This window comes from Acipenser ruthenus, chromosome 17, assembly GCF_902713425.1.
Source record: "Acipenser ruthenus chromosome 17, fAciRut3.2 maternal haplotype, whole genome shotgun sequence".
NCBI lineage: Eukaryota > Metazoa > Chordata > Actinopteri > Acipenseriformes > Acipenseridae > Acipenser > Acipenser ruthenus.
The window spans coordinates 31,963,247-31,977,451 of record NC_081205.1 but is presented as its reverse complement, the minus strand read 5'-3'; the positions used below and the strand labels follow the sequence as shown (position 1 = coordinate 31,977,451).

The 14,205-nt window shown below is 38.1% G+C and overlaps 2 protein-coding genes across 2 annotated transcripts; both read right to left on the bottom strand.

Moving 5' to 3' along the window:
- Nucleotides 1–1,829: 1,829 nt before the first annotated feature.
- LOC117423208 (leucine-rich repeat-containing protein 15-like) lies at nucleotides 1,830–6,129 on the bottom strand. Its single transcript, XM_058990409.1, has 2 exons — nucleotides 6,033–6,129; nucleotides 1,830–4,408 (listed from the first exon to the last, which is right to left on the bottom strand). Exon 2 carries the CDS (start codon nucleotides 4,398–4,400, stop codon nucleotides 1,944–1,946), a length of 2,457 nt encoding a protein of 818 aa, XP_058846392.1. The 5' UTR covers nucleotides 4,401–4,408; nucleotides 6,033–6,129; the 3' UTR covers nucleotides 1,830–1,943.
- Nucleotides 6,130–7,498: 1,369 nt separating this feature from the next.
- Nucleotides 7,499–13,543, bottom strand: LOC117423402 (leucine-rich repeat-containing protein 15-like). Its single transcript, XM_058990410.1, has 2 exons — nucleotides 13,445–13,543; nucleotides 7,499–11,791 (listed from the first exon to the last, which is right to left on the bottom strand). The coding sequence occupies exon 2, from the start codon at nucleotides 11,781–11,783 to the stop codon at nucleotides 9,930–9,932; it is 1,854 nt and encodes a 617-aa protein (XP_058846393.1). The 5' UTR covers nucleotides 11,784–11,791; nucleotides 13,445–13,543; the 3' UTR covers nucleotides 7,499–9,929.
- Nucleotides 13,544–14,205: the final 662 nt, after the last annotated feature.

Genomic DNA, 14,205 nt, shown 5'->3' with positions numbered 1-14,205 from the left:
CCCCATATGGCAGTAACATGGGTTGTTTGCGTTATCGGTTCAACCTCCAACCTCTTGATAGCCACTTAGATAACAAGCATGGGAACGGGGGTGCAGCTACAGTTGCAAAGTTTTAAAAAGAAGCTGAGCATCCAAATATTAGCCTAAACTTCCTTCATTGTAGTAAGCTGGTCCAAATGACATCTTCTGTATATATTATTTTAATTGCATGGCTTGTGTACATTTGCACTTTTAAAACATGTACTGTATGTATAAATCCAAAACCTCCCTATCATCCTCTTCTTAAAACCTAGCTGTAACCTAGTGTTACAAATCACAATTTCAAAGCCCACTGTGCTCTTCCCTCTCATTGAATTTCAACACGCTCTGTATTTTGCCATGTCCCATACTGAACATTGGTCCAGGACCTGGTTTAAAGCTCTTTGTTCTCAGCAGTTTGTTTCAAACTTTCTGCATTTATATAAAAAAAGGTAACAGCTATTCCATTAGAACAACCCCTATTTTAATGGTGTGCACGCATTCACTTTGTTATGTATATAGCCAATGCAATTATACAATTAATCAGTCAATCTCAAAGTGACAGACGGAGCCACAGAGTGACAGGTAGAGATAAGGGACAGAAGGTGCAAGTCAGGATCACAGGGGCATGTGCAAACACAAAGGCACATTTTCTCAGAGGAATAAAAGGGAGTTTAATTGAATTACTACAAGTTACATTACTAGATGTTTCTTGGTAGTTTTTACAGTAGCTACATGATTGTATTTATTTTCCTTTCACTAGAAATGTTGACCCCATACTTTAAATATGAACCAAAGATTTAACTGAAATAACGAGGGAACGATCTGTGTGTGTATAAAATAAAATAATGTATTTTTATTTGGGATGTGACATTGTCTGTTTAATTGCTTGACAACAATAAGGCCTAGTCAAGGACACAGCTTCCATGTCAGAGCAGCTCCATCCAGACACTTTACAACCTGCATCACATCTTCTATCAGAATAAACAAGACCTGTGAACCCACATTACAAGATCTGAGAGAGATGGGATTGGTCCTGCTGTTTGCCACACCCTGACCTGTTTGAAAACCCCACCTCAATAAATGGCTATTCAAGGATGTGTCGCTTCATCTGTGTGGCTGGTTCCCCTGTAGGGTGCTCTGAATGACAGCCAGGAGGACAAGTGTTTACTTACTAACTTTTAACATTCATGGAAAGTGCATGTTGTCCTGGTTCAGTATCAGAAATAAATAAGCCATTATGTAGTCACAAAACCTCTAGCAAACAACTTGAGATTGAATCCTTAAATGAACCTTCTAACTTGTTGCTGGTTTTGTTTGGACATTAACATTTCCCTTCATTAAGTTGGGCCTTTTATCCCAAAGTATGCCATAAAGAAAATAAATATGCACACACTAATATGGAGATTTTATTGACCATAATCTTATAAAAAAACGTTTTAGTCTGCACACTTTTATATTAATGCTTCCAGAACTCCTTTATTTAATATATTTAGAATATACATCCATAGTGGCTGGGTTGTCATGGCATCTTCTGGGAGTTCACTGCACAGAAAATGCTATAATAAACACATGCATAGTCCTGCTCTTTGCTGATATCCTATAGGCACACATGTGTATGTGCAAAATTAACTTCTCTTGTGAAAGTCACAAATTTCCTCTCTTGCAGATCCAGCTTCTGTCTGATCCGTCAAAATGGAAATCATTCAGATATTGTGTTTCTGTGCAGTGAATGGCTGTCAGCTTTTACTGTGATTATATCATGTTCACTGATCCCTGACAATCAAAAATCGATTTTCCAGAAGCTCACATTTAAAGTAAATTTCAGGATCTTTATTTACACATGCTTTAACGTGTCTACTGTTAAGACATTTTATATAATTTTGTTGAATAGCTACAAAGCTAATAACATTTTTTATTTGTCTCTAGTTCTTGGGTTGCAGTATCAGCTCTTTCCTGTATGAAAAATGTGTGAGATTGACATTTGCATACATTTTCCCTCTGAACTGAAGGGACTGGTAAAGTGTGTATACAAATTTTGCCAGGACCAAGGTGCAGCAGATTTCCACCACCACCATTGCTGTATATGATATCAGCATCATCTTGCAGTAGGATATGTCTGCCCAAGTATCCAAACTGTATTGTGAATCAGATGTTATTGGGAGCTGTATGGTCTGGGTTGACTGGGCAATACTTGTTGTTTCAGTTAAATATGTTGTGGTTTCAGGATCAGTGGAGGTCCAGGATATTGTAGTAGTTGGTGTTGTATAAATTGGAGTTGTTAGCTCTGTAGTTTCTGGCTGGGTAGTTGTCCATGTTAGAGTAGTCTTCGGAGGTGGTGTTGGTCTTGTTGTTAAAATGGTAGTCGTTAGTTCTGTGGTTTCAAGCTGGGTACTGGTTGTCCATGCCACTGTAGTTGTGATTGGTGGTGGTGGTGGCGGTGTTGGTTGTAATGTCGTTGTTGAAATGGTAGTTGTTTGCTCTGTAGTTGTGGTTGGTGATGCCGTTGTTACAATGGTAGTTGTTTGCTCTGTAGTTTCTGGCATGGTGGAGGTTGTTAGGGCTGTGGTTGTCCAGGCCACTGTAGTTGAGGTTGGTGGTGGTGGTGTAGTTGTTACAATGGTAGTTGTTTGCTCTGTAGTTGTGGTTGGTGATGCCGTTGTTACAATGGTAGTTGTTTGCTCTGTAGTTGTGGTTGGTGATGCCGTTGTTACAATGGTAGTTGTTTGCTCTGTAGTTTCTGGCAGGGTGGAGGTTGTTAGGGCTGTGGTTGTCCAGGCCCCTGTAGTTGTTGGCAGGGCTGTGGTTTCTGCATCGGTGGTACTCATTGGGGTTGACATCTCCGTGGTGGTCTGAACTGTGGTTTCAAGCTCTGTGGAGGTTGTAAATAATGTTGTTGGCTCTGTGGATGTGAGCTGCTCGGTTGTAGTTGCCAGTGTGGTTGGCATCATTGTGGTAGTGGGTGTGGCTTCATTGGTAGTCAAGATGGTGGTTGTGTCTTCCTCTGTTGTTGGTTGTGATGTAGTCTCGATCTTGGTAGTGGCAGGAACTGTAGTACTTACTGTAGTTGTGAAGGCTATCGTGGTGGTAGGTGCTGATGTGGTGATGACAACAGGAGTAGTTGGACAAATGAGTTGGTCTTCTGTTAAGGAATTTAAGGCTTTGCCTTTCAGATTTTCAGGACTTTCACAAGTCCCAGATGCAGATGACTTGACCTTTGTCGGATTTGCTTTTATCCAGTTGACGAGATTGATCAAATTGCAGTCACAATTCCACGGATTACCATTTAGTGATAATTTTTTGAGTTTGGGCAAAAGGACAAATGTCTGGCTGTCCAAGGACTTCAGATTATTATTTTGTAAATCTAGGTCCGTCAGCTTTTGCAGCCCCTCAAAAACGGAGCTTGTCAATTGAGTAATGTGATTGTTAGACAGAGCCAGTTTCTTTAGAGAGGTGAGATTGCTGAAGATCCCATCTGGGAGAGTCATGAGAGCGTTGCTGGAAAGCTTAAGATCAGTCAGTTTGGGCATTGCTCCAAAAAGAACATCAGGCAGTTTTGTTAGTTGGTTATTATCAATCTTTAGATATTTGATTTTAGGAAGACCAAAGAAAATCCCTAACGGTAACTGTGAAATGGAGTTATTTTCCATGTACAGCTTCTCTACATTTGTATTTTGTGAAAATAAACCAGGAGGCAACGTCTTGATCTTGTTGTGTTGCAGTGCAATCTCAGTCAAATTGGGCAGGTTATCAAAGATGCCATCAGGAACAGCTCTGAGGTCGTTCTCGTAAAGTCGGAGCTTTTTAAGGTTATGAAGTTTATTGAAAATATCTTTTGAAACACAGGTTATATGGTTTTTGGCCAGGTGAAGAGTTTCAAGATTTTCAAGCTGATCAAATATTTCTTCAGGAAGTGAATCGATTGCATTCATGTGCAGTTCAAGCGTTTTCAAATGTGTAAGTCCATTGAATAAGCCTTTCTGTATTGTGTTGATTTTGTTGTTCTTTAATATGAGAGTTTCCAGGGTTTTAACGTGGTCGAAAACACCAACAGGTAGTAACTGCAATTTACTGCCTAAAACTTCAATATCTGTAATGCTGTCTAAACCTTCAAATGCATTTGTTTCTATTGAAACAATAGGATTGTTAAGAAAGCTGATCTTCTCTAGCTGGGAGTTGTTTTTAAAGGCCCCATTTTTGATCTCTGAAATACCAGTTCCAACAAAAATCACTTCTTTCACACCAGTCTTTAGACTAGCTGGGATTTCTAATGTATCCGCATTGGAATAGAGGTCCTGATGTTTCTCAGTCTTATTAGGCTGGCACTGAAATCCACACAGTATGGACAGAAGACAAATGGGGACTAGGAATATGGAAGGCATTCTGATCCCTGTGAAAAGAAAAGAATGATCTTATGTAAATTATTACATTTCTAAAATGTGTGTGTGTATATAGACACCAGTTTGCATAATTGATTTGTATGGATAATCGAACAGGTATTAATAACAATTACTCCACTTTTAATAATGTATGGAATAAAGTTAACATACACAAGTACCTACTGATGATATATAGCTAGTAACCTATTCTATCACATTAAGCATACACAATTACAAAGCTTTACAAATCATGAAATCAATGCAATTCAGTGAAACTTTAACACCTACAGTTTAGGTAATGAAATACTGTAATTAAACATACCATACACCAAACTCTGAAAATCATCAATACAATTCAGCACAACTTTGACACATTACAGAACTTTAGGAATCATTAAACTTCAACAATTCAGTAAAATGTTTCTATACTTTGATACTTGCTGTTAAGGCATTGTAATAACGTGCAATTGAAATGAATAAAATAAAAGTTAGCTGCTCAGTAACAGACAGGATCTATATATGAGTCAGTGCTTGGGAGTTCTGGCCTGTGACTGGTTAAAACCTCATCACAGGAGCGAAAATATATTTAACTATTGCCTTCACATCCTTACACCACCGGGCAATAGTTTCTGTCTGTCAGTTTTTTTTTTCATACGTGAAAAACACATAATAAAAGGCTTGCAAATATTTATGGCTTTACAGTATATAAAGTCATATTTAAAATCCAACCTTGCCTCTTTTATTATTTTGACTGACTTGTATATTAAGTATGTACTGCATGCTCAGCTCATAATGGAAAATTAATTGTTAATTATTGTTACCTCCAGGGAGCAATGCCCTCAGTCTGTGGCTTTGGGCATTATAGTCCCTGTCAGTTACAATAGTCTTCCTTCGGGTCAATAATTTTCCACTATAGCCCTCCTCTCCAGTCCATATTTATTTTTCAAGACTTATATGCAAAAAAACAAAAAAAAAGGCAACAACATTTTTTTTCCAGTTTGCACATTGCAGTTATACCTCCTATAGTGCCTCTGGAATGCATTTGTAGTGTATTGTACAGTATATTGTGCAGAGGGTAGTATTAGAATATTAAGGTTGGTCAATGAACCTGCTCAGAACGTTGTTCTGTGACATCAATGTGACATCACAGCCGCTTCTTTTCAACACTGCTTGTACTATTCACAATGAAGCCCTCTTGATAGAAACTGTATATACTCAGGTAGAGATTGATATGAAGTCAAACTTCCTTAACACGAAATTACAAGAAACCAGCAAAAAAGAAAAGAAAATGACTTACAATTTGCTGAACACAGAACTTTAACACATCAAATAGGATGTTTATACAGCTTGACATAAAGATAATTTCAAGTTGGTTTTAGTTAAGGAATTGTTATTGTTAGCTGAGCTTAATTTGATCTGAAAATGGTCAAAATACATCCAGCATCAACCAAATTGCCATTTCGTCATGTTGATTCAAATTCTTTTTTTTTTCTTACATAGGTTTTCATTTCCTATGAAAATTGATTTTTTTACTTAATATAAGTGTTTTTCCTCTCCCAAAAAAATGTATTCCTCTAATGGTTGTTATTTTAAAATACATGTTTACAAAATAAAATTAAAAAAAACCACACTTGCCTGGTTGAAATTCTGAAAAGTCGACGATAGCAGGACCTTTTTAAAGGTGATCACTTGTAAACGGATAGTCAATTAGAACTGTCATCTGCTTAAGCAGCCCGTCCCTTTAACACAGCTTCGTCTTGCAATCTAGGGGTGCAAGGTTCTGATAAGTCAGTCTGCACTCACAGATAAGGAAAAAGATGTAACACCCGCTTCACGTACATATTTTCATTTAAAGCATGAAAGAATGTATTTATTTTTACAGAGGAATATAGAATTAGTTTTGCATTTGAAGGGTTGCTGGGCTTGTATAAATAAGTTCTTGTTCCTTGTCCATAGGGATACATAGAGGAATGGAGGTAGTTCACAACATAGTGATACAGTGTGAGGCTGGGGACATTACAGTTCGTATAGCTGTCTGATCTTGTACCTTTACAGTTACCCACTCCACACCACTCTGACAAGCTGATTACACTGGCTACACTAAGCATGACTCAATCAAAAAAAATGCAGCACCACTTTGAACCTACACCCAATTCTAGTCAATCAAACTTAAAAAAAGAGTACACATTTTGAACCCTTGCTATTAGCTGAAGTCCTCTGTTTAACACAGCCTATTGCATGCAATGTTGCAGACTCTTCAGTCTTGTTTTTTTTTTTTATATGAAAACTCTTGGGTGACATGAACACATTTGCAGTCCCATGGCCTGCAGAGGATCTATCAGATACTGTAACTTGATTAAAAAAGAAACAAGAAATGGAACAATCAGTTGTGAGTAATGGCTCCAGTGTCCAGTAAGTGGAAGATGTGCGCACAGCATGCTTAAAGAGGTTATCAGAGAGCATAAGGCAACTCTCGCTTTGACTGTCCTGTTATTGAATTGTTTTTATTCTGGCTTCCTGTGCTGTGTGGCTTATTTTTGTTCTGTCTGGTGAAGTTTATATTCTTAAAAAAAAAAAAAAAAAAAAAAATCCATATTTATATAAATTATACTTTTGGAAATATATATATATATATATAAAAAATGAAATTGCAGACATTTGACCTCCCTTGCTAATTGGAAACATAACATGACCAAGTTTCTTGTGTGACAAGAGACCCATCCTAGTTTTGTAAAATAAAAAAAAGGTTTAATTTTATTATTTGCATCACATTAGATAAAAAAAAAAAAAAAACAGAAAACTGTTTTAATTATTTCCAAATATTTTTGTTAGTTTGTTTTTATTTTTAGAAGATCACACTTGTACATAAAGTAAAACATAATATAGTTATAAGCATTTGTTATAGATAAGATTATAAAGAAAAAGTCTGAGCACCCAGTTTTATGGCATTTTAGCGTAACATAGACTTACTGTTTTTGTTAGGTACTTCTATAAAGTGAAAGTAAGTATAACAAGATCAGAATAAAATGTAATCCCAGGCTGAGTGTGTGACCTGAATCTGAAACTAATAAACTTAGAATAAAAAAAAAAAAAAAATGCAGTTAAATGCAAATAAAACTGAATTTATTTTAATTGACTCTAAAACAGCATTAAATAAAATCCCACAACCAATGACCTTTGGCAAACCCCCCATCAGCTCTTCGCAAGCTGTGAAAAGTCTTGGAGTCTTATTTGATTCTACTCTTAGTTTTCATCACATTTCAACTGTAGTGAAGTCTGCGTATTATCATTTGCGGAATAAATCTCAAGTCTGTTTGTATCTTGCAGAATCTGACGTAGAAATTTGAACATATTACACCTGTTCTTGCCCGCATGCATTGGCTTCCGGTGAAGTACAGCGTTATTTTTAAAATGTTATTAATGACATTTAAGTCTGTCTCTGGAAATGGCCCTGCTTACATTAATGATATGCTTTTACGTTATGTCCCTGGACGCCAGTTGAGATCTGCTGATGCTGGGCTTCCTTTGACTACAATGATAAAACGTAGCTCTTGTGGTGGAAGAGCCTTTAGTCATTATGCACCTGTATTATGGAACAATCTTCCAATTGAAATCCGTAATGCTGACTGAATAAATGCATTTAAATCAAAGCTTAAAACATATCTTTACGCAGAGGCCTTTTTGTAGATTGGGATGGCCTATTTTAGAGTTTTGTCTATATGTATTTATTTTATTCCCCCCACCCACCATTTGTTTTTGGATGTTTTTGAAGATTTTATTGTATATTATATTATATTATTGTATAGTATATTTATTTGTAATGTGAAGCACTTTGTGGGATGCCTTGGCATGAAAGGCGCTACACTAAATAAATTTGATTGATTTGATAGAATGCACAAAATAATTATAACTTCAGATACAAGTATGCGGACATAAAAGCATACATGCTCAGTAAATACAATAACAATTTAATTAAACTGTGAACTACAGTTTCTACACTATTAACAATATAGGCATACAAGCTGTTATTTTATTTCAAGTTGACCTCAAGGTTTAGTTAATAATAATGGTCAAAGTAGCCTTGGCACACTGAGAGGATTGAGACAAGTCACAAAAGAGTCTGTGATTGAATCCATTCTTATTGTCATCATCAAATATCTGTGCTTCAGCCTTAATCACAGGACATTTAGAGATCACACAGTTTATAACACTAGTCCCATCTACTTCAGTAAGGGAGCACTGGCTTGGAATAGCGTCAGGTGACCAGGTTGAAATTGCAGCAGTGTCCTCTGTAGTTGTGGTTGGTGATGCCGTTGTTACAATGGTAGTTGTTTGCTCTGTAGTTGTGGTTGGTGATGCCGTTTTTACAATGGTAGTTGTTTGCTCTGTAGTTTGGGCAGGGTGGAGGTTGTTAGGGCGTTGGTTGTCCAGGCCCCTGTAGTTGTTGGCAGGGCTGTGGTTTGTGCAGCGGTGGTACTCATTGGGGTTGACATCTCCGTGGTGGTTTGAACCGTGGTTTCAAGCTCTGTGGATGTTGTAAATAATGTTGTTGGCTCTGTGGATGTGAGCTGCTCGGTTGTAGTTGCCAGTGTGGTTGGCATCACTGTAGTGGTGGGTGTGGCTTCATTGGTAGTCAAGATGGTGGTTGTGTCTTCCTCTGTTGTTGGTTGTGATGTAGTCTCGATCTTGGTAGTGGCAGGAACTGTAGTACTTACTGTAGTTGTGAAGGCTATCGTGGTGGTATGTGCTGATGTGGTGATGACAATATGTAGTGTAGAGTGGATTACAGTGGGTGTGGAGCAGGGCACAGGGTTCTTCCAGTAAACACTCCGAGAATAGAGTTCCGGAACCATTGTACTAAGATTGAAACTCTTTCTTGCTGACAAGAAGAAATGCTGAACTTTGGGAAAGGTTAAGGTTTCTGTTTTATTTAAAAAAACAAACACAACAAACCTATTATTGTTTAATTGAAGCACCCCCATCAGTTGTATTGCTTTGTGTCTGTACAGTACCTTCGAAGTGGCACCGCACAGCAGTCTTCATTATCTATGGTTTGATTACAGTGCTCCTCTTTACATTTTGGTTAACAGGTCTGTCACAGAGAGTAAGTGTGACAGGCAGATAGTTAGATAGACAGCCTCCATATTGCCCCAGATTGACACACCAAATATTGATTTGATGTAGATTTTTCTTCTGTTCACTCACTTTGCATTTTGTTAATTGATAAATATAAACTATTAACATGTCTATTTTTGAAAGCATTCTTACTTTACAGCATTTTTTCACACCTGCCTAAAACTTTTGCACAGTACTATATATATATATATATATATATATATATATATATATATATATATATATATATATATATATATATATTAAATGACTGCATACAGATAAGCTTTGGAAAACCTTCAGTAGTTAGTCATACATGCCTCAATGTGATATCTGCACAGTATCTATCTCTCTCTCTCTCTCTCTCTCTCTCTCTCTCTCTCTCTCTCTCTCTCTCTCTCTCTCTCTCTCTCTCTATTAAATGACTGCATTCCTTTTGGTCACCTGTGTTAATCTGGCACCAGAGCGTTTTTTGTTACTCCGGCATGCTAGGCAGATAATCACAGGAGAGATGACAACGGTACAGACCAGCACAATGATTGTGATCAGAACCTCTTTCTTGAGGCCCTTGCTCTGCCTATGTTCATCCTCTGTGTCTTCACCTTTGTTTGAGGTGGTGGGTGTGGTTGTCAACGAAGTGGGAGAGGAACTGGTTGTCTGTGGGTGGAAAGAGGAGGTTTCAAGCTCTGTTGTTGGTTGTGATGTAGTCTCGATCTTGGTAGTGGCAGGAACTGTGGTGGTCTGAACTGTGGTTTCAAGCTCTGTGGAGGTTGTAAATATTGTTGTTGGCTCTGTGGATGTGAGCTGCTCGGTTGTAGTTGCCAGTGTGGTTGGCATCACTGTAGTGGTGGGTATGGCTTCATTGGTAGTCAAGGTGGTGGTTGTGTCTTCCTCTGTTGTTGGTTGTGATGTAGTCTCGATCTTGGTAGTGGCAGGAACTGTAGTACTTACTGTAGTTGTGAAGGCTATTGTGGTGGTATGTGCTGATGTGGTGATGACAACAGGAGTAGTTGGACAAATGAGCTGGTCTTCTGTTAAGGAATTTAAGACTTTGCCGTTCAGATTTTCAGGACTTTCACAAGTCCCAGATGCAGATGACTTGACCTTTGTCGGATTTGCTTTTATCCAGTTGACGAGATTGATCAAATTGCAGTCACAATTCCACGGATTACCATTTAGTGATATTTTTTTGATTTTGGGCAAAAGGACAAATGTCTGGCTGTCCAAGGACTTCAGATTATTATTTTGTAAATCTAGGTCCGTCAGCTTTTGCAGCCCCTCAAAAATGTAGCTTGTCAATTGAGTAATGTGATTGTTAGACAGAACCAGTTTCTTTAGAGAGGTGAGATTGCTGGAGATCCCATCTGGGAGAGTCATGAGAGCGTTGCTGGAAAGCTTAAGATCAGTCAGTTTGGGCATTGCTCCAAAAAGAACATCAGGCAGTTTTGTTAGTTGGTTATTATCAATCTTTAGATATTTGATTTTAGGAAGACCAAAGAAAATCCCTAACGGTAACTGTGAAATAGAGTTATTTTCCATGTATAGCTTCTCTACATTTGTATTTTGTGAAAATAAACCAGGAGGCAACGTCTTGATCTTGTTGTGTTGCAGTGCAATCTCAGTCAAATTGGGCAGGTTATCAAAGATGCCATCAGGAACAGCTCTGAGCTTGTTCTCGTAAAGTCGAAGCTTTTTAAGGTTATGAAGTTTACTGAAAATATCTTTTGAAACAGAGGTTATATGGTTTTTGGCCAGGTGAAGAGTTTCAAGATTTTCAAGCTGATCAAATATTTCTTCAGGAAGTGAATCGATTGCATTCATGTGCAGTTCAAGCGTTTTCAAATGTGTAAGTCCATTGAATAAGCCTTTCTGTATTGTGTTGATTTTGTTGTTCTTTAATATGAGAGTTTCCAGGGTTTTAACGTGGTCGAAAACACCAACAGGTAGTAACTGCAGTTTACTGCCTAAAACTTCAATATCTGTAATGCTGTCTAAACCTTCAAATGCATTTGTTTCTATTGAAACAATAGGATTGTTAAGAAAGCTGATCTTCTCTAGCTGGGAGTTGTTTTTAAAGGCCCCATTTTTGATCTCTGAAATACCAGTTCCCAGAAAAATCACTTCTTTCACACCAGTCTTTAGACTAGCTGGGATTTCTAATGTATCCGCATTGGAATAGAGGTCCTGATGTTTCTCAGTCTTATTAGGCTGGTACTGAAATCCACACAGTATGGACAGAAGACAAATGGGGACTAGGAATATGGAAGGCATTCTGATCCCTGTGAAAAGAAAAAAATGATCTTATGTAAATTATTACATTTTTAAAATGTGTGTGTGTATACCTCCTATATATATATATATATATATATATATATATATATATATATATTAGTGCCTATGGAATGCATTTGTAGTGTATTGTACAGTATATTGTGCAGAGGGTAGTATTAGAATATTAAGGTTGGTCAATGAACCTGCTCAGAACGTTGTTCTGTGACATCAATGTGACATCACAGCCGCTTCTTTTCAACACAGTGCAGCAGTGTGGAGTAGTGGTTAGGGCTCTGGACTCTTGACCAGATGGTTGTGGGTTCAATCCCCAGTGGGGGATACTGCTGTTGTACCCTTGAGCAAGGTACTTTACCTACATTGCTCCAGTAAAAACCCAACTGTATAAATGGGTAATTGTATGTAAAAATAAATAAATAATGTGATATCTGTATAATGTGAAATAATGTGATATCTTGTAACAATTGTAAGTCGCCCTGGATAAGGGCGTCTGCTAAGAAATAAATAATAATAATAATAACACTGCTTGTACTATTCACAATGAAGCCCTCTTGATAGAAACTGTATGTACTGAGGTAGAGATTGACATGAAGTCAAACTTCCTTAACACGAAATTACAAGAAACCAGCAAAAAAGGAAATGACTTACAATTTGCTGAACACAGAACTTTAAAACATCAAATAGGATGTTTATACAGCTTGACATAAAGATAATTTCAAGTTGGTTTTAGTTAAGGAAATGTTACTGTTAGCTGAGCTTAATTTGATCTGAAAATGGTCAAAATACATCCAGCATCAACCAAAATGCCATTACGTCATGTTGATTCAACGTTGAATGTTTTGTTTAATGCCACTGAAGCGGAACAGCGAGGATGGAGAGTTCGGGTTTACCCAGTGGAAGTGGGTTGTCGAGGATTTGTGGCACACTCTACAACCCGGTTTCTCAGAGACGTCGGATTCAGTGGCCAAGAGTTGCGTCGCACAGTGAAGAACTTATCTGAAGCAGCAGAGAGGAGCAGCAACTGGCTGTGGTTGAGACGGAAAGATTCTGGCTGGGGACAGGTAAGTAAGCTGGGCTGAGTTGAGTGGGGGACGGAGGGGGGTGATGCTGGGACGCCAGAATCACCGTCGAGCCCTCTTGAGGTGTCGTGGGCTAGTCGACGAAACACTGAGGATGGAAGGTGCCCACTTGAAAACCCCAGAGATGTACCCTACTTAGCTCAATCCAGACGGTTGTCATGCTGATGCGCTGGGGAGGCCGCACTTTGGTTGATCCCCGGAGCCAGCATCGCAGCCGTTGTGTGTGCTGATGCGCCAGGGAGGCAAAATAAGCTGATCCCTGGAGCCAGCATTACACTTCAGCCATTAACACCAGACAGAAGGATATCTACATCATCATATGGAAGGAAACGTAAATGGATGGAGACGCATATGGATCACATTAGTTTACTGTAAAGCTACGTCTTAGTTGGTGCTTATCTTGGCGAGAGCCGAGTTCAAATCAGCATGAAGTTTTAACATCTACTCTCGTGTAATGGAAATCTTAGTGATTTTATTCTCCCCCAAAAAAAGTATTCCTCTAAATGGTTGTTATTTTAAAATATTTGTTTGCAAAAAGAAAAATAAATGAAATAAAACACTTACCTGGTTCAAATTCTGTATTCCAAGGTCAACAATAGTGATTATCGGTGTGAGAAAGCCAGGGCTTCTGAAGACACAAAGGACCAATATGTAGTGTAGAGTGGATTACAGTGGGTGTGGAGCAGGGCACAGGGTTCTTCCAGTAAACACTCAGAGAATAGTGTTCCGGAACCATTGTACTAAGATTGCAACTCTTTCCTGCTGACAAGAAGAAATGCTGAACTTTGGGAAAGGTTAAGGTTTCTGTTTTATTTAAAGAAACAAACACAACAAACCTATTATTGTTTAATTGAAGCACCCACATCAGTTGTATTGCTTTGTGTCTGTACAGTACCTTCGAAGTGGCACCGCACAGCAGTCTTCATTATCTATGGTTTGATTACAGTGCTCCTCTTTACATTTTGGTTAACAGGTCTGTCACAGAGAGTAAGTGTGACAGACAGATAGTTAGATAGACAGCCTCCATATTGCCCCAGATTGACATTCTCAATATCGCTAAAGAATGTCTTAAGCATGCTATCACGTTACATTACACAGTGACACTTTCTGGGACAATGATGCAATGCTTGGAGATATATAACATTTTTATTTGTGTCTGTTCTGTATTCTGAAGATAAACAGCTTTCCCTAGTTACTTGAAGACAAAAACTTTTAAGACAATTTTAGATTCACAGACATTTTGACATATACCATGGAATTGTATTTTCTGCAAATAAAAACCTGTTTGTTATAAAATGTTTTATTCTACATTAGCCGTCTGAATG